The sequence below is a fragment of the Syngnathus typhle genome, linkage group LG15, assembly GCF_033458585.1.
Source record: "Syngnathus typhle isolate RoL2023-S1 ecotype Sweden linkage group LG15, RoL_Styp_1.0, whole genome shotgun sequence".
NCBI classification, from domain to species: Eukaryota; Metazoa; Chordata; class Actinopteri; order Syngnathiformes; family Syngnathidae; genus Syngnathus; species Syngnathus typhle.
This window is the reverse complement of record NC_083752.1, coordinates 7,571,346-7,598,832: the sequence shown is the minus strand read 5'-3', so window position 1 is coordinate 7,598,832 and position 27,487 is coordinate 7,571,346. Positions and strand designations below refer to the sequence as shown.

Here is a 27,487-nt window from a genome sequence, read left to right as displayed (position 1 = left end):
ATTTTTAATATATATATATTTTTAAATATTTGACCAGTTTTTACTCGTCTGATTTGAAAACGAGTTATTTGTCAGTTTGTTTTGTAGCTTTTACTGTATATAATATGAGGTGCTCATACATTTATTTGGGTTGACAGTCATAATGGCCCTCCGAAAGAAGCTATCTATGACTACAATGTGGCCCACGAAAAAAAATGAGTTTGACACCCCTGCCTTAGAGGTATATTTTTTATATTCTGCTCTAATATTACAGTATGTAATTCTTCTTGCATATCATGTTTGCCTGTAGAATAGTTACATTGTGCTTAGTGCATATTTTCTTTTTTCTTGTAAAAAGTCTTGGCATCAAATGACACTTTTCATGTTTTGCAGTCATTTACATTTAAATCAGAAGTTGTGTGTGTGAGAAGAGTGCAAATGTTCACACACACACGCTCGCACTATTGTTTCACGTGTTCTCAAAGGGCTTCCACTGTGTGCTTTTGTCAAAGAAAGAAAATGGTTGCTGAGATGAGGAGCTCAGCATGAGAGTTTACAAACGGAGGAGGAGTGCCCTCCCCTGGTCGCACCGCCAACCGTCAACACAAATAATTTCTATCAAACATAAACAAGTCTTGTGAGTCCATTTTCAAAAGCGTTTTAAATTAATTTTATTATTTCATAGCTAATTTACAACAAGCGCATCACTGAACTGGAACATTTTAATTTGCTCGATATTGTCATTGTTTAAATATAAGTTTTCTGCATCAGTCAACTTTGTTATAATCAATCTTTTCTGTAAAAATTAATATACTTTCTTGTAATATGGAATATCACACTATGATATGGATGGCTGAGAGAGATATTAAGAAATACACGGAACCCTCAAATAATCAAACTGAAAACATTCTGTTCATGGATGTGATTGGATGCTTGCTTTTATATTTGTGTGTATGTGTGTACGTGTGTATGGGTGTGTGTGTCCTGTGTGTGTGTGTGCAGATGTTTCTCTTTTGGAGCTGTTCAACTGGGCTGTCGTTCTGTTGGATTGAGTAGTCGTCATCAATTGTGCAGTGTCCACAGCTAAATCTAAAGCCAGACGGCATCATATATACAGCAAGACCGCAAAAACCTTCTCAATGTGGAAAATAATACAAAAATATACAGACAATTTCAAATAAATAAAAGTAAAAATTGAGAAAAAAAAACCAACAACAATAAATATGACAATACTTTACCTGCACTCTTAGAATTCAGTAAAATGAAAAAATAACTCAACACAAATACATGCTCATAAAATCCTTTTTACCTGTGGCATAAAATGCTGTCAGTGCAATAAATAATTTTTAATCTGGACAAAAGTAGAACTTTCTTTGCATAACATCATAGCCATATTGCACTACATCATGTGCGCGTCCGTGCACGCGTACGCACACCACCCGTTGATCTATCGGAACTGATTGTGGCTGTTCTAAAAGAGACATATTCACATATCATATAATTTATATTTCATCATATTTCACGCACGCGTGCGCGCACACTCACACACATATCTGCATTGTATAGATTCTTCCATTGGTTTCCAACATATGACTGACACGTCAAATAGTGAGGTCTTCATTTTGGCGTAGCTTTTTGCTGAGGGATTAAATTTCACAAACCAAACTGCAAATTCAAACAAAAGAACCAATGGAACTTTGGATTTTTTTTTTTTTTTTTTTTACAGACTATAGTCCTGTTAGAAATCGTCATAAAAAAGATATATGTGTATATATTTATATTTGTATATATATATATATTTATATATATATATATATATTGACCATTTATTTGTAACTTAGCTTTAATGTGTGTGTGGTCACAAGAGGGAGAAAGCAGAGTAGAACTGGAAGCAAGAGAGTAAAAGAAGACGTGTACCTCCCTCGCACGCGCACACACACGCACACACAAACACCGTGACACCATGGCTTTTAGAACGGCCACTGGAGAAGAGTGTGAACGTCTGTGGCTGAGGGATTGATTTCGGAAGAGTGATGGGACAGTACTGTTTGTGCCCAGAGAGTGATAACATTCATCCAGGTTTGTGACCAGACAAAGGTCAGAACAGACCCCCCTCTCCTCCCCCCTCCCTTTGGGCGATTGGTAAAAGCTGAGGTTACAATTTGACATGTGGCAGAGTGTGCGAACGTGTGTGCGTAAGGAGTTAAAATGTGTGTCAAGAGTTTCCCCTCTGCTCACAAGTGACCGTGTCTCTCTTCTTCATCACGAGACATGCTTAAAAGCTCGACTTAATTTAAAGACCCCCCACTTCTTTGTTTCGTGTCCTGTCCTTCCATTGTCTTTGAGGATGCATGCACAATGCATATTCACTTTTTTTTCTCCTCAATATAATCATTTTCACTAAATAACAGCGCCTTGTAATATTTGACAGGTGATCAGTAAAAGATTAGCCCATAGAAGACTTCTGGTCTCAGCAGCACCCACACTCATTTTCTGTCCTGAAACAAGGCAGAGTGGACTGGTGGATCAATAGCCAGCAGATACAGGTATAGAAAAAATGGGAGAACCAAAGTCTTTTAGGGCACCTTCATTTCAGGTGTAGGCTTGAAAACTATCTGTCTTGTTTTACCTCCAGACTGTTTCAAGACAGATGAGCTACGCATCACTTCACACTTGACACCAAAATGCATCTGGAATATGCCACAAGTAATCACATTGATTCCATTCTGGCGTATGGGAGGACATTTTATAGATACCAAGGAACCAAAACTGAGGTGGTTCCCATCATATTTGCGTAAAAGACATCCGTGTCCCCGCTTTGGGGTGAAATGGCTTTTTAGTTCCAAGTGTGAACGCGGCCTCAGAACTCAGCCGTGAAAGTGGAATACTAATTAAGTCTGTTTCAGTCTAATTACACATTGGTGTCTGTCAGTTCTTTTCTGGGATCACTCTCACTGTGTCACTTCCTGCGTTTCTGTTATCCGTCTTCTTCAGTCAAGCACAGACTTTTCTGGAGGCGAGGCTGTTTTGGCGGTGGAGGGTGGCGTGAGTCGGTAGATGATATGCGGGGGAAGGGAGGGCATCACAGCCTCTCCCGCGTGGGAATCCAAATATAAGGCCCTGATTGCTCCTCGATCACTGTCTTTACTTTGTGATAGACTTCCTCAAAGCTATCCCCTTCCACAACAGCTGCGGGACAAGGAAAAGAGAAAGGAATAAAAATAAGTTCAAGACTTGAAAGGCTAGTGGATTCTTGGAGTTGTGTGGCCTCATTTCAATTCCGTCAACTGCTGGTATTTGCCCTGAAAATGTCTTTTAAATGTTAAAACATGCTGAGGCTTCTCAAAAGTCATGCGCCCCAAAAATGTATATGTGAGGTTTGTTGCTGCAAAAGGTACGTGTTTTCACAAAAAAAAAAAACACATAGCATATTACAGCCATCTGGAGTGATCAAATGTAATGAAGTGGAAATGTGTACTCAAATCTGTATTGAAAATCTCTGTTGCATTAAATGGAGCAATTTTATGACTAAAAATGCATTCAGGTGCAAATGCAGATGCTTAAGATCACGTTTACTATCTGCTCTTGCCATAACCCAATTTCACTTGTAAGCATGAAAGAGATACAATTTTGCACTCCTCCTTTTTTATTTTTATTTTGACAGGTGCACACATTTTACCTTAACCAAGTAAGTTTGGTTTCCATGTGCAAGGGAATGTTTCTAATTTGTTCAATCATTACTGGTAGGTTTCCCAAAAATTCACAACTTCTATCGTGGACTCATTTTTGTTATATCTGGTGTAGACATAAATAACTGTTGGTGTTATACTTTTTTTTTTCCAGCTCTGATTCAAGTGTGCAACCACCTGTTGCTGTTGACTGCCAATATAAATTTTATTTTAAGAAGCAATTGACATTTTTACGGTCTGCAAAAATGAACTCACACGTAAAATGAAAAGTTTGCCGTGATATAAATATTTCAAATATCCAATTTTTATCCAATATTTTTGGTGTAAAAGTATCCTGCTCTTACCGGAGAAACACTCGAGGAAGTCTTGTTCTAGCTTAAGAGCTCGGTCCATTCCTTTCCTGGCCTGCTCCTCTGTCAGGCGAGTGTTAATTTCTCTGTTCAGACAAGCAAAAATAATGTTACAATTAATTATTTCATGTAACTGAAAACATTTTGAACACATTTTCAAAGTTTACTTACAGAACATTCTCCAGTGACTTAGGCCGGACGAAGATGGCAATAGGATGAAGCTGAGCAGCTTGGAGTCGTCGTACGGCGTTTGCCGACACGTCCAGAATACAGTGTTTCCCTTGCTGTATGCACAAACAAGCATTTTTTATTGCAAGTTTTAAAAAATTACAACTAAAAAGATCAACCTTTGTCATAAACTTTCCAGCATATGTTTCATTGACTGGACTGCCCTTTATTGCTTCTTGCGCACCTGTTCAGCCACCTCGCGGACACTCTGGACGCTGGTGCCGTACAGATGACTGTTGTACTGGCCCGCTTCGATGAAGCGATGGCTCTGAATGTCTTTCTCCATCTGTTCCCTTGATGACACAAAGTGGTAGTCCCGCCCATCCACTTCATACTCCCGTTTTGGACGTGTGGTGTCTGTTGAGAGAGTAAAACCATTGACTATGATGCATGGTGGCACAAAATGACAGCAAAATCCATTTCCTGGAGGAAAGACTTGTGTAGATATTGCGCAAAAGTGGCTCTGTGTCAGTGAGTGACAGCGCAATTACTTACGTGGGACACACGAGCCGAACTTATCAGGGAACTCAGACAATAGGTCATCATTTATCCTGTCCTTCACAGGACCCAGAATGATGATGGGCCTCGCATAGTGAACTGACGAAGCCAGAGGAGAGCGCGGACATTCAGCATTCATAGGAAGTGACGATAAAAAGACTTTTATTGCCTTAAGTAATGGACTTGACTTTTCCGTCTTACCTTCCACTTGGGTGACGGTCTCATAACTGTGTGATGTTTTATCTCTCCCTGGTAACAGATCAGGGAAGCAATTAGCCAGATTTGTCATCATCATCATATCATATGACATTCTGGTTTGTGTTGGCATGTGTGAGCTCATTTGTGTGATGGATGTTGAAGAATTACATTCATTTATAATGAATAATCATAGGAAAGGAGGCGAATATGATTGAGCATTCATTTTCTGACAAGAGTTATGAACTAAATTGTTCATAATGTAAGTAATATCTTATGTTTGCAGTGGACACTGGTTGTTTCTTTTCAGGGGGGGCATGGAGGGGGCTCTGCCCTCGCGCCCCCCTCTAGATCTGTCAATGGCTGTGGACTGTTTCATTTGAATTTTCCTAGCCACATGAGCAATACTGAATTTTTGTTTTGTAAATGTCTAAAAAAGGAAGCCAATTACCTTGCGTCAGGGTATCCCGACCGTGATCCTACAAAAAAAAAGGAAAGATTGACACACTAGAAAGCAATGGGAATGAGCCATTGATGAGGTGACTTGAACCTACCCTCTCTTTGGTGTTGCTACGCGACCACTCTTTTCTTTCCACCCTGCAGAGGGTGCACGGAAGCATTTAAAAAGCAAATAAAATCAGGAATTAAGAAGGGGTGGTATGAATTATGTGATTATGAATGACAAATCATCTTGGCTGCAAATGATGATGACACTATTGCTCTATTTCATTTCTTCTTATTAACCTTTTAGAATTGGTTAAATGTCAATGGGCTCGAAACAAGTATTTTTTGTCAAGAGCGTTTCTGACCTGTGTTTGCTGGGAATGAAGCCAACCTCCTCAGCCTCGTTCTGGGGGCTGACCTTACGCGCCTGCCACCATTCCTCGTCACCGCAGTCCAGCACATGGAGAACATCCCCAAACCTAAAGCCAAGCGCCTGACTGAGAAAGCCGCAGTCCGCCGTCTTGTCATAGTCAAATAGAGCCCTGTGAATTACAAAAATTGAAATCCTCCATTTTAACCAAAGACACCAAACCCTGATTGGTCACGGTGACCTACCTGATGTAGAAGCCCCTCTTTGGGTTGCTTCTTAGTGTGGTCGTCCCAGAGCCCATGCTGCTGTTCATCAACTGCTCCCTCAAGTCGTGGATCTTTGCTTCAAAACGACTGTACTCTAAAAAGCACATCAAACATTTTATTTGAGATTCTTGGAAACATTTCTTTGTGGACAGACGTAATGGAGTTTAGACTTTACCGTCTGGCCTGTACTGAGCAATGATGGTCACTGTCTGGCCGGCGTTCTTCAGCGCTGCAGCCGCCTGCTCGTGTGTGGCCATTCGCAGGTCCACCCCGTTCACCTGACAAACATATAATGGATGGATGTTAGGAGCTACTCACTAAAAAAGACATGTAGTGTTTGTCACTGGCGGAGCAATGATTTTTCTCCCCTTGGGGTTCCATAGAACCCAAAAAAATCTTCAAAAACTACCAATAAAGATTCAGTATTTTAAGGGACAGGTAAAAATGTGGAAAAGAGTTCTGGCCAGGGGGGACAGTGCCCCCGCACCCACCCCCTAGCTCCACCAGTGGGATTTATCAGAAATCTGATGAACGCAGATTTACACTGAGGATCTGATCGCCCTTGTGTAGCTCTCCACTGAGGTCAGCTGGTCCTCCTGCCAGGATGAACGAGATAAAAATCCCCTCTCCATCTTCCCCACCAACGATATTGAATCCGAGACCCGTGGAGCCTCTGTGAATCAGAACCCGCCGAGGTTCTCTGGAAAAGGAGAACAAAATGAATACCTACTACAAACCTGTTGATGTCATTTCATGACATTTCTCACCTGGGGATGTCATCGTCTCCCATCAGGCCATGCAGAACAGGTGAAAACCGACTCGGTGAGGTGGGGGTGAGAGCTTGTGGGTAATCTGAGCCAAGATAGTTGGGGTGGCTGAGTTCAGTATCCATGTGGGAATATGCTAGGAAATAGACGTTAGAATTAGTCATTTATAGATGTTGTGTCCTTGGGGCTCTATTTTTAACTGCTGTTCTAAATTTGGAGTGGCTGTATAATACTGGAAATGCAATCACCAAAGGCTTGGACATTTTAGTAATAAACAGTTTGAGGACTGTCCAGGATCCCTTTTGAGACAGACTTACTGTTGGTGAGATCTGGAGGGTTATAGGAGTTGGTGAGAAACAGATTGTTGGGCTTGGCCACCCTGAGGTACACCACCTCGGCTGTGTTCTTCAGTGCCCCCACAGCATCTTCATGCATGACGTCCTCCAGACACACGTTATTTACCTAAATGTTGACCATAAAATAAAGATAATAATCAATAATGCCACAAAAGATCATGTGAATGCTTTCTTCCCCTCAACTGTCAAAGTATTCTTCGACTGCTACTGTGCCTGCTGTCCAGCAGGTGGCAGTAGCGTTCCATTATTGCTACCGCTCAACATTCCACTCATCTATGAATGTAAGTATTAATGTCTGACCGTATACGTGTGTGAATATTTGATGACATGGGCGGTCCTGAAAAAATGCTGTTTTCAAATTGTGACATTGAGGTGCTCACTTACCGCCAAGATCTTATCCCCGATTTGCAGACGTCCATCTTTATGTGCTGCTCCACCTTCTATGATTTTGGTGACATAGATGCTGTTATCTCCTGGTATGTGCTGGTTTCCCACTCCTCCAGCAATACTGAAACCTAGCCCTAAAAATGGGACATCCAAGCAAAAAGGAATGGCTAATCACCTCTGAAAGTACATGTTAGGCATTGTGAAAGCACATTTAAAGCCACATTCGATCCACATTTTAAAATACCTTTAGGCCCTTTGATAAGTTTGAGCTCGGTGATTTTCTCCGCCGCAGGTTTTCGACGGAGAACGTAGAGCCGGACGATAGCACCTGCTTCCTTAAGAGCCTCCACAGCCTGGCTGTGTGTCACCTCTCTCACGTCAACATCATTCACAAATAGGATGCAGTCATTCACACTATCAAAGGGAAGAGAGATGGCGGGGTTAGACGTTTAAAATTTAGCCCATACCGGCTGCACAAAATTGCGTTGTACGAAAAGGAATGGCAGGTAAAAAGTTTCAGTAGTCATGAGTGATGTCAAGGGTCTTCAGACTACCGCAGGAATGTCATGGTACAAATTTTAATTCAGTCTCTCTTTGAGAATAGTCAGTCCCCTTTCCAAGAGACTATACTTAACTATTCCATTTGCATGTGTTTGATATTGATTTCGTGGCCTGTTCAATTATACTGTGCACAATTTTGTAAGACTTTGCTGAGGATTGCAGAAAGTTTGGGACATGCCTCTCGAGGGAAACGATCGCTGGTTTCCACAAAACGGGGAAGTTTAAAATATTTCATTTTTAACTGTTTAGTTTAAAGTTTAAAATATTTCATTTTTAACTGGCTTTGGAACTCAAATCGATGTCACCTTGAATGTTTTGAAATTTCTTAATGAATTTCATTTGAACAAAGTGAATGTCATGTTTATTGTAAAGCCCCATGTGTGTTACCTCAGGCGCCCATCCTGAGCCGCTGCTCCTCCGGGTATGATTTTCGTGATAAAGATGCTCGGGTCGTCGCCCACATGGGGATTGTCGGTTCCCCCTGCTATGCTGAAGCCCAGGCCTGAGTTCCCCTGCAGCAGCAATTACAAGTAAAAACACAGTGAATAATTCATCATGTCACGGGCATTTGAGTTGAATAAAGATGCTAAGGATCCTGTATCTATTATCGTGATCTATTATATCATCATCTATTTTCATGACTTGAGAGGGGACTGGGCATATTTGGCTAATTATGAACCAAACAAAATCCCATTTTCCAAATTGTCGACAACCCTTGGAGAAATAATAATAGTAAAAAAAGAACTCCAATAATTCAAAAGTTTTGACTGAGTACGTAGTACACCAGCGAAAATCTCTTATAGAATAACTGCAGGGCAAACCATTTTTCCCATTTCGGAAAATACCGTTTTTTTCCATGTATAATGCGCAAAATTTAGCTAATTTATTGTCCTAAAATCTGGGGTGCGCATTATACATGGGTACAAAAAAAAAAAAAAAATTCTCATTTTTTTTTTTTTTTTTAAATCCGGATATCATACGGAGGCCGCCATTACAGATGTGCTTTCTTCTCTACTGTTCACTTCAAACACACCATACGAACACAATGCTCTCGTATCAGACGCTTGCTAGATCACCTGCTCGTTTGCTGTCACAATGTACCCTACACAAATCCGAAACATTTCTTCGCTATCGAGTATGCTAGCGCATGCGCAGTGATACTGACCGGCAGAATAACATCCGGTTGTTCCCAAAGATGATCTTTTTTCTGAAATAATTTTACGTTCACGGACTTAAGTAGGAGTCAAAATCTGGGTGCGTATTATACATGGGTACAGGCTTTTTTCCAGCATCAACATGCCATTTTTAGGGTGCGTATTATACATGGGGGCGCATTATACACGGAAAAAAACGGTACAAACGATCACGGTTGCTGATGTAATACCACTATTACCCACAAGACGGCAGACATCTCTCAACAGCGCCTCTTAACCCAAGGCTGAAATTGTGAAGAAGAGCGTGTGGTGGCTGTCACAAGATCGACCTCAAAAGTATGAGAATAATATCCTTTCCTTTTCCTTTCCCACTGTGTCGACATTTTGAAGTGCACGAGGATTTAGTAAATCTGTGTCCTCCAAAAATCAGCATATATTCGATGTTGAATAGTGTTTCAAACTTAATTGGACATGCAGCTGTTGTGTTGCAGGTGCTGCAGGACAACAGGTGAGTACGCCAGTCTATTCGTTTGGGGATTTGAATGACAGGCAGCAAAAATATATTGTAGTAAAATATTAAAATATAAAGTTTTTACTCATCCAAGTTATGTGTTAACCAGTGTGTAAAATGAAATTGTGTTGAATTGTGACAATGTGCTAGTCGGAAAAAAAAAAAAGAACAAAAAAAACCCAGAATTGTGCAAAACTATGAAAGTAATTATCCAGAGTCAGATTAATCTTAAAGAGACAATTTGTTGTTTGGACTTACTCTCTCCAGTGTGATTTCTTCATATTCGATTTCCCCTTCTGTTCCATTCACCTGGCAATAAAGAGAAGTTATTTGGCTTTCAAGTGAGAATAAGATGCAAATTATTTTCTAAATTTATTATTAAAAAAAAAAGTACTTTTTGTTCGCACTCACATGTTTGAGCACTTCAGTCTATATATATATATATATATATATATATATATATATATATATATATATATATTAGGGATGCACCGAAAATTCGGCCACCGATAATTTTCGGCTAAAAACCCAAAATGCACTTTTCGGCCGAAAATTATCGGTGGCCGAATTTTCGGTGCATCCCTAATATATATATATATATATATATATATATATATATATATATATATGAAAACAGAATTTAAAAAAACTTATATATTATAGTTGTAGTGGACAAAAATAATTGTGTGTGTCTAAAGCCTTTTTCAGCACTCTCATTTTGTTTACCTATAATATGCTTGAAATGCTTTTTCTTTATTTTAATGTCAACATCAGTGTGGGGACCACCAGTCAAGATGCAAACATGCAAAGGCATTTCTAGTGAATTTTCTCATGTCAAGTCGTGTTAGAGTTTCAACATGGTCCTTACATATGGCGATCCATCTAGTGTGTCCGTGTTCACAACCACAGGAGGACTATTTCCCTGGAGGGAGAGACAGGGAGAGAAGAGAAGCTCATTATATAATAGAATAATGTCAGAAAGTCAAAGACAAGGCAGCTCTCATCAGAATAACCGTGAAACCTTCCATCGCGACGACAAATGGCCTTTTTAGCTCTGTGCACCGCTTTCCTCACTTTTTATAGTTGTTACAGTAAGGATAAATGATAATGAATAATATGTCACACTCGTTGCTCTTAAATTTTCACGGTAGTCAGAAATAATTCATCCTAACCACTATTGCCTCAATTCAAAGCCACTGCCTGTACTGTGTATTATTAATGCTGTAAGTGGCTATTTGTACCAACAAAAATGTGACATGTCACGTACTTAGTGTAATTCTCCATGACGGTAAACACACTAAACATGTTGACAAATTAAAAAGAGCACGTGCGCATATTCCTGTTTATAATCACCTTTTGTGTATTTCTTATGTCGTACTTTCTTTCAGGATACACATTCCTGCCTGAGGTGTGATATGTTAAGGATAGAAAGCAGCTATTTATAAACACAGCCACGCATGTACTGTTTTCCGTCATCTCCTACCAGACTAATTAGTATGCGTATGCATGTAAAGTGCTTGAGAAAGCAATGGCATCAAATCAGCTTGCTGACCTTCACTAACCTGACAGCTCTGATGCGCGACATTAAAACAAACCCAAGCATTACCTGCAAGAGCATAGTTTTTGGTGACAATCATTGAACTATTATGTTTATTATATAAACATTAAGTTATAGCATTTATTTAATAACACTCACTGTGTAGCGTTCATAAAAAATGTCGCTACTTCTGGTCGTACCTTTTCAAACTGTTCTCACAGACGTTCATTTGGATTTCATGAATGCTTTGCACGTTCCCTCCGCGTTATCTGCCATTGATTGATGATCACGATGCCGAGTTAGTGCTTAACTATTTGTGCAATGGGTACACTGGGCCTAGTGCAAGTGAATGTTATTTTTCACAGCCATGCATTTACATGTCAGAGAGCGCCGTAAATAGCCGATGAAACGATTTCTGAAATCATTACTTTGAGGGTTGCTGTTCTCCTCAAGTTAATGCTAACCGTTCTAATTTAGCAACTGCATAAACCATAAATTCAAGTCTCCTGCCGCCTCCACATCATGCTCACTCTACCATTAAAACAGCGCCTGCGCATCGCAGCAATGTGTAGCCGTGTGCATTTGAATTACGTCGGATTCATCCAAGCCAATATGGAGGCAATAACAATGCATGACACTGTGTGTTTATCATTTTCTGCTATGTTTGGTTGCTTTGTCTCATTAGCCCCATCAGAATGAATAAATTAAATAATGTTAGCGTGCATGTTTGTTTCATGTGCAAATATGTATACATAGTGTCAGTAGCAAATAAACATCCCAAGATATAATGCCAATCACCATCAATCAGTTGCCTAATGGGAGTTAAAACGTCTCCACCTCAATTTGTAAAACTCAAATGATGCATCAGAGAGGTGAGTTAAGAAATAACTGCACACCTCACAGTTGGAAGGCCCATTAAGCCGTCAACAAGTTTAATGTTTTCCTTTCAAACACCCAATAAATTACCGCAACAATTAAGCATACAAGCATCGTGGGAAGTACTCAACGTTTCTATGTAGTACAGTAAGAACGGATGTTTTTCCTATTACAGGAGCCAGAACGAGTTAGATAATAGTACCGTAGAGTGAGTATTGCATTAAGACTGTATAATGAGAAGCACTGTGCGTGTCTGTGAGGCGTTTTCTGAATGTGTCCTAGTTGTGCCATGCCAGGGCAGTTGGGTTATGTCTTTGAGACATTACGATGAAGCTACGAGTGCTGATTTTAGTGCGGGCCGAGTGCATGGTGGGACAGAAGTTAATTTGGGTGTCAAATCAATTTGTTGGCTCACTATGAAATCCAGAGTGCGGAGTGTTAGAAAAGGTGGCATGGTGCATTAATGTGTACGCAGATGGCCACCACCTCCATGTTTGCTGGAATATGACCAACACACAAGTGAATATTTGACATAAATAGCAGTTGAGTCAGAAGTACACAGTGAATATGATTTAAAAGTGAGGTCGACAATGTGGGGCCTGCGGGCTGCAAGTAGCCACCATGAACATTTCCTTTTTTTTTTTGGTTCAATATTGTATATGGCTGCAAATTCAAGAGCCTGGGAAATGGATAATTAGAATCCAACACTCCCACTACCATCAATGGGCAAACAAAACTACATAACCAACCTACCCTATCATTCAGTGGGTTCCATAGCAATATATTAAAGTCCACGTCAGTAGTACAGAACTTTGGGCAGAACATAGACCTCAAATGAGCATGACCCATTTAGTGTTTTCCTCTTTTTTGCCGCCAGTATAGACCTCATCTGCAGCTCTCAAAACAACAGCTTGAGCTTTGCAAATTCCCCTTCTCGGATATGCCTCATGGCTATTATCCGAGTCCAAGACGTCCTGTCTTAAGAAGTCACCCATCCAGAGAGAAAAAATAAATAAAAAAATCTAATCCCTGACGTCGTCCATCATCCATATCAGTGAGAGCGACGTCGTTCTACTGCCGGTCTCTGCTCAGTGAAAAATGAACTTAATGCTTTCTGCCGCTATACCAGGGGTGGGCAAACTACGGCCCGCGGGCCACATCCGGCCCACGGGACCGTTTAATCCGGCCCGCCAACCCTGAACAAATTGTATTATTAAACTTTTTTTTTTTGGTCATTTTGCCTGCAATGACTGCGTTTTCCCAGTAGATGGCGAAGCGCTCGCCTGCGCATTTACTACCGGAAGCCGTGTCAGAAAGCTCGGTGCACACTCACAAGTGCGTGTACGTACTCAGTAGTACGGACTTGGCGCACTCTCGCTCTATTCGTATCAGTCCCGAATTTAGAGCGTGGGCTTTGACGACAGCATTCTTATAATTCGCGCGCTGAGCTTTCAGATGCAGTTTTGCGCTAAAGCCACCCACAAACCTTCCCCTGGAATCCTTCCATTAAAATGAGTGGCCCGAAAAAAAGAAGTGAGTGCCGAGTGTTTAAAAAAGAGTGGCCAATTTGGCTCGACGTACGCGACGTGACGTTCAGCCACATCAACATCAACCCGTCACAGATCAAGGTAAACGGACCAACACCTCGGATCTCGCCTAAGAATTGCCACAACAAATTTTACTCCAGACTATGACGCACTAGCAAAAAAGGGACACCAACAACACTGTTCCCACTGAAAATGAACGGGAGGCTCTCAAGTTTATTGTAAAAAAAATGCATTTTGAATAGAATTTGTACACATAGCAGGGATTGAAACTAGCGACCATTCTCATTTTCAAACAATGCAGGATGCTCAAGGACATTGATGCACCACCTATTTGCGACTAATCTTAACCTGTAAAGTTCTTAAGGCTTACTTTAAGGAGGTGTTTCCCGTTTCCTCACCTCTGTTACCAGGTGTTTGCGAGTTAAAACTCTGCTCTGATTTCCAGATACCCCTCACCGTGTTGCTGTTTTGATTACTTTATTTGGATGTATGCTTTCACCGATTCTTCAAGATGATATATTTGGTCAGAATGTTTGCCGTTTGATGTGATCTCATGAGATAAACATCTTTCGTTAATCTGACCTGCAGTGTCGTATTTTATGAGAATCACTGATAGCAGTTTTTTAGTGAATTATTTTTTTTTAATGCTGTTAATAAATGCATTTGTTTTCAAAAAACTTGTTTGGAATATCCATGCTTTACTACCTACTAAAGGCCAAGATCTTTTATGCAATGACCTTTACAGGTCGCTTATATGACTTCACACAACGCCTACGTCCATCTGCTCCTGGTCCGGCCCTCCGGTCCAAATTTAGAACCCAGTTCGGCCCGCGAGTCAAAAAGTTTGCCCACCCCTGCGCTATACTGTACTTTCCTCCGCCCCTCCCGTGGCGCCGAAGCAAAGAGGAGCAAGCAGGGAATTTTGATGGCAATTACTTGAAGGTCTTTCCATAAAATGTGAGAGGAGGAGGAATACCAAACAAAAATGCTATTTTAAACCGGGACAAATTTTGTACCTACATGCAAAAGATGTTTTTAATGTTTTTATTTTTTTCATATTTTTTTCCCATGTATTTATAAAAGATCCACTATGCTTTTCATATATTGGGATTGTGGGGGGGAAAAAGTACTGTACCCATTGATCATCCTTATATAAAAAGGACAAGCTGTCAGCTGACGTAGTGATTTAGTTAGTGAAATATCCTCCTTCTTACATTTCCTGTTGTCACTGTGCGGACCCTCTCTATCTTTTCTGTCATTCATACAGCGTGAGCGGTTCTCATCCTATCCGTTTTCATGCATACTTATGCCCTTCCCTTCCCAACGGACCTGGACTGCTGCCGCACAGTAATTACACTGAAGCTTCAGGGACATCTTTAAACATTTATTAAAGAAAAGTAAGGCGGACGAGGAAAATGAAGAGAGACAGCAGACACAGGACGACAAAAGTGCAGAGCAGGGAGGGGATGGTATCATCCAGCTCTCTTGGGGAAATGCTATAGAAGCCTGGAATTAAAGATGGATGTCAGAAACATCTGTAAGGGGTTGACAGCCTTTGAGGATGATTATTAAATTCTTTTTTTTTTTTCCCTCTTGGAGCTACTGTGTTTTACATCCCTTGTACATTAGAAAAGACAGAGTAAGATGAGAAAAGCTGCCAACTGGTTCTCTATGATTTCAACCACGCGCTCGTTGTCCCATATTATGACTGATCGCTTTTTGAAGTTAAACCAGATGTTGGGTTGAGAGTTGTTGTTCCTCCTGGCTGTAAATCAATGAGGTGCTCGCCATGAATGCAATAAAGCCACAGAGTGAAGACACCACCTACACACTAACGCCCGCCGCCACAGGAGTACTACACCAGCTGCAACGGTGCCCACGCACATACTGCAATGCATCACAGAGACAGTGAGTGCCTTCTTGGCTTTGTCAGAGAAATAGGAAGCATGTGTGAAATTCACAATATTCATTGCTCGCCGTTGTGCATCACCGTAGTGGAGTAGTCGATTTTTTTGTTGTTTTTCAAAAAAAAAAAAAACATGGAGGGTGAGATTAACACCACCTGTGTTTGATTCTGACATGTTTATTAGGAGATGATAATAATGATCTGCTCAAGGTCAGGAAAGCCACATTAGAGGTTAATGTGCAATTTGCAATCAAGATTATTGATGTTTTGGCTTTAAAACACAGACAGGCCAGGGACGTTTGAAAAGGTGACCCCTGGGAGATTTGTTCCATCGTTTTTCCTTCGACCAACGTGCTCATCAACATATATGAGGATATCTTTGTACGTGCAACGTTACCCAGAGAAAACTTTTAAAGACAGTTCCATGCGTATTAATGTGACAATTCTGCATTGCACACACTTCCGCCGCAGAGAAGAAAAGATTTGATTTCGCACAGTATAAAAACATGACGTCTATGGTAGCTTAATGAATGGATGAGCGAGTGAGTAGGGGCACTGTGACACAACCATCAAAAAGATGACCTCATCCTTACAGATAGATATCTTGCAATAATGGACGATGATCAAATTAAGTGACTCGACTGAAGAAACGAGCAGACATGCAAGTCTGGACAGTGACAATACAGTAATGACAATTTTCAAGCTCTCAGGCTTTGTGCTCTTACCAGTGTGGAAACAGCAGAGGTGTACATTGGAGTGTGTCCTGTCGACATCAATACTGGCTGCAAAACAAGGAAAGGGGAGAGGATAATTGTGCAGGACATGCGGGTGGGCTCTGGGATGGGGGAGAACAAAGGCTTGTTTTATGTTTTAATTTAACAGAGCGGATGCTGACAGCTTCATGTCGCAGTGAACTCTCAGCAAAAAATGTTGGAAAGCAGGTCACCAGAGCTGATACAAGAACTGAGATCGGCTGCTATAAATATTGATGAAGGCTATCATTAAAATCCGTGAAATATAATATTGCTCCCCAAGTTGCTAGCTTGGACCGCACCCATTTAAATCTTAACGTATTCTCTGCTATATATGCAGTTATTTTTATCACAGATTGTGGTTTGAAAAAGCCCTTGTACTGATTATCATGAATTACTTATACGCTTCACATTGGAAGCTTTAACGTTGATGTACTTAAGCTTGTACAAGTTGGAATTTGACCAACATCTCTGATCAAATATGACTCAGGCTACCATTTAAGTACTAACCATACAAATATATTTTCCCCCCAGCATTTCAAAGTGGACCAGCATAAATAGCCCAAGATGTCGCGCAAGACCACACCGTACCTCAGAGACATCTGTAACGTAAGTAACATTTGGGCTATGACATTAACGTGAAGACTTGAGTGTCTTACTGTTTCCACGTGTAAACTGTGTGTTCCCATACATAATGTACGACATGTTTAAGTGTTTCTTCCAACCTGCCTTAAATTGAACCCCCAGAGACGAACGCATCCTTATCTTGGCCTTGCATATTCTCAATTGACTTCTCACTAGAACCCTTTTTTCTTGTGCCAAATGCGAGCCCATACTTATTTATGTCTTTGCTCTTACTGTTTCCAAGATGTCATCACCTCCTAATTAAACTACACTCTACTGTTCAACATTCAAGTCCCAGTCTGGGCAGGCACTATGAAGCTGATTTACAGTGTTTTAATGGCCTCTAAGATGTTTCATCACACACAATAACCGTGTCTTTAATTTTTAGGGTTGGAACTTGGATTGCAATTTGCATTTTTTTTTTTTAACTTTACTACCAATTAGCAAGAGAGGTATGTAGGCAACATGTGATCTCTCAAATTCATTTGAAAGTCATTGAAAAGATAAAATATGGACCTTTTGCCAAAATTACTATGCATTATTTTTCATAAAGTAAATTGTTGTTAAGCAGATTCAAGGAGGTGTTGGCGCAATGCGAAGGGGGAGGAGAATCTGACAAATCAATCGGCTTGTGTGAAACCATAATATGGGAAATAGGCCGCATGCAGGAAAGGGAAACCAGTAATTCACAAACTATTTGCAAAACAGCAATAAAAAGCACACCAAGCATGCAACAAATCTGTACGGAAAGTCCATGGCCTGGCACCTGGGGGTCCAAGCATATTTCAGGGGGCGGGGGCCATTGCCCCCTACGACCCCTCCTCTAGCTCCACCACTGAGTGGACTGCGCTAAATTGTTGGCAGGTGGCTGCATATTATGTGTATGCAAGCACACCTTAAAGTTAATCACTTTTGCGTCAGTGCTTTGTTGTGTGCTATCAAATGCCTCATTATACTGCAATGTAGAGCGTTTTAATGGATTCTAAAAGCAACGGAACGGGCATGTTAGAAAAAAAGTGGTTTGGCCTCATTTGACTGTCTACCCCGTTATAATAATGGAGTGAATAGCGTGAAATTGTACGTATTAGTGTTGAATTCCTGTAAAATAGCTGTGTTACAGAGTTGAGTATTTGGGCATGGCATGTAAATGAATAATTAGCATGGATTTATAATCAAAACCGTGAAATTACTATACATCCCAGTTTAGTGCAGGAGATAAATCAGGTTTGTGGTCATTAATGGAATATCACAGACACTGCTACATTATTTATCACTCATAGTTTCTTTCCATTAAAAGACCAAAATCATCAACTTTCTTTTTTTCCTGCTGGGCTCTCAAAATTGTCAACTTCCTTTTCTTTGGGCTCTCTTCCATGAAGTTTTTGCTTCCTGCTGACTGCACAGATATACATACCATCCTGTTTAATAGCCGGTGTCACGGCATGTATAAGGAACAGCAAAGTAGCTCTCAATCACATCTAGTGTTAAACAATGCCGCATTTCCCAAGTAGACTCACACATGCAGAGAGAAGAAATACATTTTTGGTACCACTCGCCGCTGGGAGGAATGAATGACTCATGTAATAGATTCAAAATACTCTGTGGCACACAGCACAGAGTGACAGAATTAAATTAAATACTTTGATTATCCGTTAATAGTAGATTTTAGGGAAAGAAGCACGTCTCCCCCCCATGTAGCCATTATAAATGGTGCACCTCTCATCTTGGAGTAATTACTGATTCCGCAGTTCGGTGCTGGATGACAACCTCCCCTAAGATTAAAGGAATTAATCAAGCCGCCAAGAAACATTGGTAAGGGACATTGTATCTCGTACCTTTTGAAAGGAGTTGAATCAGGCATGAAGATCTTTTTGTCCACATTTTATTACTTTTAATATTTTTGCCACTATGTGTGAGCTTCAGCATAGTTTTTAATGCTGACTGTAATGTGTACAACAGTACACTTTGGAATAATGTGACTCAAGTCAAAATAGTCCGCTAAATTAGTTCAGTAAGATTTCAGTGACAAAGTTACTAAGAATGGTTAGTGACCGCTAATTTGAAAGAAATCAAACGCTGGCCATTTTTTTTTACATTGGCTATGACTACTCCCACAGCGGCGCAGCCCCCCTCTTGCACATTCGACAGCCTGTATACAAAGCCACGTACATAGGATCTTTTTTTTTTTTTTTTATTCTACAGTGGGATAGCTTTCCTATTTGCTCCTAATTTATTCTTGCACACAGATGTGGTGTAAATTAAAATGACATTAAAAAGAGACTAGCCTGATGCAGTGTGTCCACTAATGAGCTGCTATCTGAGTTCCCAATGCCAGTTTATTCACATAGCTGCCAGTTTGACAGCTTTTCACCAACTGCCTCACAGCAGCCCGCAGGACAAAGCGCAATGACCACTGCAGCTCAACCTGATTTAAGTAGCCGGGTCAGAACTCAGTGTGTCTCTCTGCTCATTAAAAAAAGAGACAATAATGGACATATTTGCTTCTTTGTGATAACAGTCTCACGTGAGTCATAAATAAAAACTTAGTGTAGAAAGATGAACGTTTAAAAGCAGTTCCAGGTGTGTAGCAACACACATTGGCATGTGAAATTGATATTTATGAAGTCGGCTTTCCAGCTTGCACTTGCTGTACGTATCCTGCATTGTCGACAAAGTGACAGCAGTCATGTTTCCATTGATGCACGTTTGCTTTGGTGTCTAGTTGCGTTTGCATTTCAAGCTGTGGCAGTGTGTCAAATTAATATCACACAGCAGTTTGGTGTCTGTAGAAGCAACCAAAGGGATTTTCTTCCATTTGTGTTGTCTTTAGTACAATGTGGAAAGTTGGGAATATTGTAAATGTCTTACAGTGCAGTACTATTCAAAAGCAGCATTGACAGCCTCCAAGGCCAAAACCTTGACCTAGACTAAAATTGGATCCATTACACTCTTGCACAGTTGTATTAGTAATGAATTCCTTATTGGAGCAGCTATAAAGTGTTTATTGTTTTAGCCTGCACGGCCTTCCACCTTTCAACCTATGAAAATAAATGAAGCTTTGACTAATATTTCCTGACCGCTTCTCATGTTGCCTTGCACTTTGATTATCCTGCTGTTAAGCTGCCATATCAGATATGCACTAGCTTGGGCTTTTATGTGATTATGATCCTAATGGACATTCAAAAGAATTGAAACTGCAAAGTTACTTTTTAATGCAGTATTATGTTAGAAACTTCCACTATCATGTTATAGCTACTGGAGAAATGCTGTGACAGTTTTAATGACTGGTAGAATATCGATTTAGATTTGCTGTAGTGAACATCATTGGGTAAATCTAAAATATTTAAACTGGATAGTTTATGCTCCTGTCGTGTTTATGTCTATGCTGCACAATACACGGTCCACAATTGCTGACTTGCAAGCTGATGACTTGAGCTGTTGTCATAGTGTTAGGTATTGATCAACAACAACCATAAGCTGGTGTGTGTTGTCCTCACCTTGACAGGAGAGATATGTGTGTGTGGCGTGTAGCCATGTATGGCCTCCATGGCGGCGAGGTTCTTGTCGCTCATGTGCAGCATTTCGGCACTTTTTCCTGGAGCCAGATGTGCTGGACTGTGCTCCAAGGGGGGCGTCTCCTCATCCTGGTACCTGTACTTCTGCAGAAACGAGGACAAAAAAGTGATTTGAAAAAAGCGGCTTCCAAAAAGAATTTTGGCGATTTTTTTGTCAATTTTATTTTTGGTGACTTCAGCATAATGCATGTACGTGATGTCTCCAAGTGAAGTCATTTGATCTGGCAAGGCGGCGTCCTCCACAACCTCACGGAGCATGCAGCGCCGTGACTCATGCAGCACTCGAGATCATGCGTGTTCTTCCCCGTAAAATTACCCCCCACAATTCCCTGCTGGTAGCCCACACATGGGCAGCCGGCCAGCAGCCTACCGCGTTCAATACACACGGCAGATTTTGTCGGAGGTGTGATGACCGAAAAATCTGGAGGCAGCATTTTCCATCACATGCGTGTCAAAAAGTGGGCAGTGTCACAGTGGAGAGCAGCCACATTTGTCCTTTAGCTTGGTCTTTGTGTTTGGATACACCCGTTACAAAAAATGGAAAGGTATTATCTGAATAATGTCTGATGGTGAGCCTACTCTTTTCTTTTTTTGGACACAGGCGAAGAAGGGGCTACATGATAGAGGCCCATCTCAGACAGGCTGCCTAGCAACCAGAGCAGAACAGAGTTGGGGGGTGCCAGCATAGGGCTTGGATCGCATTTCACTGAGACAGCAAGTAAAGCAAGGAGAGGAAAAGAGGTGGGTGGAGGAGGCGGGCAGGCAAGGGGGGGATGCTTGCAAATGACAATTGATAAATTGAAGCAGAAAACAACAGCGCAGCTACCACAAAGACTATTATTTGTTGGTGTTTTTCGATTTTTCGTTCAATACAATAATATTTTTTAGCACATTATTTTTTTTTTCCCACCAGCATCTCTTAATTGAAAACAAGCCTGCCTAGCAACAGTAAATTGAGTCTTTTGAATAAAAATGTAAACAAAGCAATTTAATGACACGAGCCACAACACAAAATAGCCTGAAGCACTTTGGTGCCTGCCCCTTTGCTGCATGATCAACCATCACGCTGCCATGTTGCCTTCTGTCCCACGAGTGGGGGAGGTGGCAGTTGATGCTGTGCGCTTCACCGTACGCTGTAACTTGGGTTGGGGCTTGAGGTGCATTTGTGCGTCATGGAAACATAACATCTAACGCACCTCTTTATTTCATTTTGACAAGAAATAAAAAGCAAATACTTAAAATGATTGAAGATAGATTCGTGAATGCCAAATGTCTTTAAGTAGCTTTTTGTTGACTTCTGATGTCATTTACACTCACTCACATGAATCAAGCGTGTCAATATGAGCAGTGCAAAGGCTATAATCAGATTTAATTACTATAATTGGACCTCCGATGCGGGAACAGTTTCCCTTGGTTCTTGCGTATGCAAGGAAGTGCGTTAATTACACTTTGCAACAATCAAAATATCCCTTCATTGAATTATGATATCATCAGAGCGGGAAACCTCTGCTTCTTAAAAGAATAATCTCATAAAGGTCACCGTAGATGTCCTAGCAGCAAGCATTTGCATGTATTGTGATAATATTTCGACACGGAGAGCCTGAATCAGCCCTTCCCTTAATGGTTCGATGACTTAACGTAATGTAGAGCAAATGTCAGATGCTATCTTCCGTCATCTCCGTTTGTAATTCAAGGAGCGAGCTTGAGCTTTTAGATGACGGACGATGGTGGAGGAAGGAAACTCAAGCTTACCCTCTCAGGCAAGTAATTTGTCTTCACACCGCATATGTTAAAATATGCATTACTTTGGGGAAAAAATCTACACTAATGCTTCACAAGATAACTATTATTAATTGAAACAACCGCTGCTAGGATGAGTGTTTGGGGAAGTATTTTTCAAGTACAAATAAACAACCATGATCGTGTGGTTTTGCTCACACCTTCTTATAAATGGGGATGTGGCAATGTTCAGAATTAACCAATTACAGCTACTATTAAAAATTCAATTGAGTTGTATCTAGTCATATCAATACGAAATGGTTTCAAGATGATTAATCTCTCTTTTTCTATATCATAAAAAATGGCATTACAACAAGGGTGTGTCGACTTTTTATAACCTCTGTAGTTTTTTGTATTGTGACTCCATCCTTTCCTTTTTACTGCCAATCCTGTCCTCAGTATATTTCCAATGTCTTCTCAACATGATAGCAATTTTCAGTTGCCAGCCATCACCTTGCGAGCCAAAAGCACACTTTTTTTTTTTTTCTTTTCTTTTTTTTCTTTTCTTTTTTATGTAGACGTGTGCCTCACGAGGACAGGCAATCCTCTCATCCTCTGCCAGTGCTACCTTCAGACTATTCTCCAAGGTGTTTCGGCACAACACTTTGACAAGTGTTAGTCTTGGCGTAGCGATGTGAGGCACAACAACACACTGCATTCACTGAATGAAATACTTCAAGCCCTGCCAGGCAGAATTTCATACCAATCTCTGATTTTGATTGCAAAAAGATGCTTCTACCTTAATTATGTACACTTGACACATTCGCACTTCGGTGCAAGTCCATTGGTCTGTGGTTGCGTGATAAGAAAGAAACGCTTTGATGCAGCCAGACGATTAGTCTCTGAGCACACTGAACTTTAATAAGATGCACGTCTCTTATTGGCTGCTATGCACAAGCACGAGAATGTCAGGAGTTCACTTCAAGCATCTGGGAGAATGCAGCGTAATAGATAATCACGCTGCTATTAGAATGCAAAATGAGTGGACATAGATGTACTGTACAAGCATACTGTGAATTCTGGCTAAGAATGGATTCTATTGGAGATAGCAACATTGCTGTGAGTCTTTTCCAATTAATTTGGCAAAAGAAAATGGCAGATGTGTTGTACTGCAGAGGGGAAAATCTGTTTTGATGTGAAACATATCTTTTAATGCCACCAGTCCTGGAACATTTCTGATACACTATAGCTTTATAGTGTTTTATAGTAAACATTATTTACAATTATCAAAAGAGTAGCTCATTGCCGTGGGTAGCTACTTTGCAGGGTTTCTGTTTTAAAAAGCAAGCACCATTTATTTCCAGAGCTCTTAACCCGTGTTACTTGCTCCTGTGAGCTGCAAGGAACAGCTGTAGTGTTTGATAGCAGATGAAGTGGAAAGAACAAGTTAAGGAGGTAGAGGTGACCCTGCATGGTTCAGACGTCGACATGAACTGAATCAGTAAATATGCGCTGCCACTCATTCTTCTCGCTGCTTCTCAGGCTGTCACAGTTGAAGCCGACAGCAAGCCGGGCGGAATCCATATGACGCTGTAAAGTAATGATGTCATCCCAGTGATCGATATGTACTCTATAGCTAGCTTGTGATATTTAAATCCCCATGACTCTTGGTGATTTCATTGTTTGTCTGACACCGGGGTCATCGCCTTGCCCATTTTCCAGTCAAACTATACCCGAATCGATCCTGAGAGTGAGGTGATCATTGATTTGGATCTAGAGATGACAACGCGTTGATCTGAGCCTTAAATCGTTAAATGCATTAATACGCCGTGTCAACTTGATCCTCGTCTTCTTCGAGACTGAGCACTGCGCCGTATTGTATCTTTAAAGACACACTTAAGCAGCACGGTCCGTCTTCATTAAACCTTGTGCAGCCCATCAATGAGCATTAAGCATAGGAGAGGCCATTAAAGCGCTCATGAATGCTTCAAGACACACCAAAGACCCTTTTAATTAAGATCTGGAATATAAGATGACTGAGAGGCTCCATCCAGCAACAATTATGTAAAAAACCTTGGCAAAGACGTCCTGGGATTATTGTGCACATTTGCACCAAACAAGCAGAATAGAGGAAACAGTAAACAGGACATGGTCGCCCCGCAATATATTGTGGATACATGATGTCCCAAAAGACTCGGTCAAACACGGTAGCACCAATAACAACCCACAATGGGACCACAACAGACTGGACACGATATATTAGGCTGCTGGATGCATAATGAGTAGAGCAGATCTTCTAAATATATAGTATGTATATATGTACGTATACAAAAAGGGATGTGAAAATAAACTGAAATAATGTGGATGCACAATTGTGCACACCCTCTTATAACAGGGATGTGGCAATGTTCTGAATGAAGCAATCCAAATGTGTTAAATGGGATCAGCACATAGGTGGTAGCCACTTTTAGCTTTGACCCAAGACCTATGAATTTGTGTTTGGTGATTCCACGGATTGCGGAAAACAAATTCCTCCCACTAGCATTAGTTGGCCGTTCATAATACAAAGTAGGCTGCATACAATGCATATGATGTAAAATAGAAAAGACGTACAGTAAATGCTAATTCCATATAGCGAGTTGAACACTTGTGCATATCAATAAGGTTTATACTTCCTGACACTGAGTGTACCTAACCCGAACCCACCCACCACATTACGTAGATGGACTACCAAGGTGGGCAACCTGAATTTTAGGACCAAAAAAGGCCATCATCTCCTACTTACCAATAAGTCAAAGTTCAGACTGGAAATGCACAGCTTAACATAATAGGCTGTTATTCATTGTCACAGATATAAAGCAGCTGCCTGCTTCAGATCCCCCCTTGGGCCATAAGAGAAAAGAGGAGGAGTGTTCTGCTTATCTGATTCCAAGGAGGGATAAAGCCTCTCATATAGGCTCTCCTTGCATGGTGATGAAGGATATTGAAGAAGCTTTGGGCTAGACAACGTGCATTTCCCAAGGTCAAAAAATCATGTAGTGCATTTTCCCTCTGCTATGATGCAAACCTAAATGTGGACCAGTCAGCATGAATAGCTCCGCTTAGCCCTGAAGGACCTAACCTACTATGGAGAAAGTGATTTCATTCATTGCAGGAAACTAGCAACTGCTACGTGCAGGTTTAAACCCCGGTCAGCCTTGAACATTCGCTCGCAAGCTATCCGCCATGTGAGATGGCAATCAGGCTCCAAAAAACGGCCGCATTGGACGGAATCCTCTCCCGCAAATTGACCTGACGGCGGGCGTTGGTGCAGCCAGCGTTCAGCAGCGCGTACGTTGCATGCACCCCCGGGGCTCACCTTACCTTACATCCGAACATGAGCGACAGCGTCCGGTTGCTGCAGATGACCTTACACTGGCACATGACCGGCGAGAGACACTTTAAATTCCTGATATTAGGCAGAGACATCCGTCCGACGCCTCACATTCACACCGCTCCTCTACCGCCGCCGCGACACGATCGCCGGAGAGCCGCGGAAGTGTGTGGGGGTGGGGGTCGGGGGTGGTCCCTGACGTGCTCGCTCTTTCTATTAATTTACAGAAAGTTTACGGGAATCAAACGAGGAAGATTTCAGGAGCTGGTTAACCATAAAAAGCACACACAGCAAGCTGTTTTCGCAGTTATTTTTTTCATTATTATTACTGTTAAATCACACCGCTGTAAGTTGAACAGTATGTTTCTGTCGCTGTCCGGAATGGGATGACTGCGCCCCCTGTTGGCTCAATAGTCGCCATTGTAAGTGGAGCTGTCCGTGGTGCTGAAAGACGAAGCGCTTTCATGTGGTGCGTCTACTTTAGTGATTGAGGTGAACCCCGCTGGCATTCATTAGCGTGCTCGCTCAAGGTGGCTTCCACCTAGCCTTTAATAAATGAGTCCAAGAGTGTCAGTAACACACACTCACCATTCCACAAAGGTGATGCATTAAGCTACTTTGGTGTTTGCCCACACCACAGTGAATGTGAGGGCTGTAATGTTATTGAAATACTGCTGTGGAGACTTAACAGAGGCTACATTTAGCACATAAATAATGTCTTTTTTTTCCTAATCAACTTAATCATGGGAATTTGTAAATTCTCCCTGTTACATTGGTCATTACGCAACGTCAAAACATGCAGTTTATTTCATTTCAGAAATTGTCTGTACCTCATTTTGTTGTCTGTTATTAAAAAAGATAAATCGATTAGGCTTAATTTTAAGTTACAGCACAAGGTGCCTCATGCAGGACTGTGTTGACATTAAGAGCCCACAGGGTGGAGTGAGAGAACCGACTAGGTTACATTTAAATATTGTGCATTCATCTCAGGACCGACTGCGGCGCTAGGCTCGATGCTCCCAGGTGACGTCAGCGGTTAAAAAAAAAAAAAAAAAAATCCAATACACAAGCGACTTCATCGCTCACTACTCTCGTGAGGGATATCCTGGGAAGCATGCAATAAAAATCATGCTAGCAGGTCAATAATATCAGGTCAATGCCTAAAGGAGTTATTATAAAATGTGCTTTACGGCTACTCTCTAAATTGAACAATCCGTCTATTTGAGCATATTTAGCTCATACCACAATTACTGTGTGTAGAGGTGAAGATGAATGAATGTGAGGGCGGCGTGTGTGCAAGCGCCTCCAAAGTTAAATGACGTCTTTCCTCATAGTCATTCTGTGCTTTTCTCACATGACATTAGAATCCCCGAGATGACTTTTTAAACTCACTTTACGGTTGCCATGGATATTGCTTTGTTAAAGACACAGACGTCCTTGATTGCAGCACTTAATGCATTTTAATGCTCTGACTGTGAGCTTGTCACGATGAGTAATATGCCAGCAATTGGCTCTTTTCTTCTGAATCACAGACTGGAGGTTCCACTTATTTCCCACAAATTCCCATCCCTGACATCAAACTCTTGTAGTTAACAACGTCCTAAGTAGATGCAGTGTATGTTTTCAAACTATTTGCTACAAAGAGAAACTTTAGTTCAAATTATCATCACAGGACATTGCACTAAATCTTATGAGATGGGAACAGCAACACAAATATGGCGTTCATGTGTGATGATAACTATGGAGGAAGAAATAGATACTATACAAATAAGCACAACAATTGATTAGGTATCAACACCATACACCGATTATTGGTTCAGTCC

The 27,487-nt window shown here is 41.1% G+C and overlaps 1 protein-coding gene across 1 annotated transcript; it reads right to left on the bottom strand.

The window, feature by feature from the left end:
• Positions 1 to 668: 668 nt before the first annotated feature.
• LOC133168535 (disks large homolog 4-like) lies at positions 669 to 25,792 on the bottom strand. Its single transcript, XM_061300148.1, has 22 exons — positions 25,655 to 25,792; positions 20,495 to 20,656; positions 16,347 to 16,403; positions 10,624 to 10,677; positions 10,014 to 10,064; positions 8,478 to 8,602; positions 7,774 to 7,943; positions 7,527 to 7,663; positions 7,104 to 7,248; positions 6,787 to 6,922; positions 6,563 to 6,719; positions 6,195 to 6,297; positions 5,999 to 6,113; positions 5,749 to 5,925; positions 5,494 to 5,536; positions 5,391 to 5,418; positions 4,946 to 4,993; positions 4,742 to 4,843; positions 4,431 to 4,603; positions 4,190 to 4,302; positions 4,013 to 4,104; positions 669 to 3,168 (listed from the first exon to the last, which is right to left on the bottom strand). The coding sequence occupies exons 1-22, from the start codon at positions 25,757 to 25,759 to the stop codon at positions 3,062 to 3,064; spliced, it is 2,400 nt and encodes a 799-aa protein (XP_061156132.1). The 5' UTR covers positions 25,760 to 25,792; the 3' UTR covers positions 669 to 3,061.
• Between the last annotated feature and the right edge of the window lie 1,695 nt (positions 25,793 to 27,487).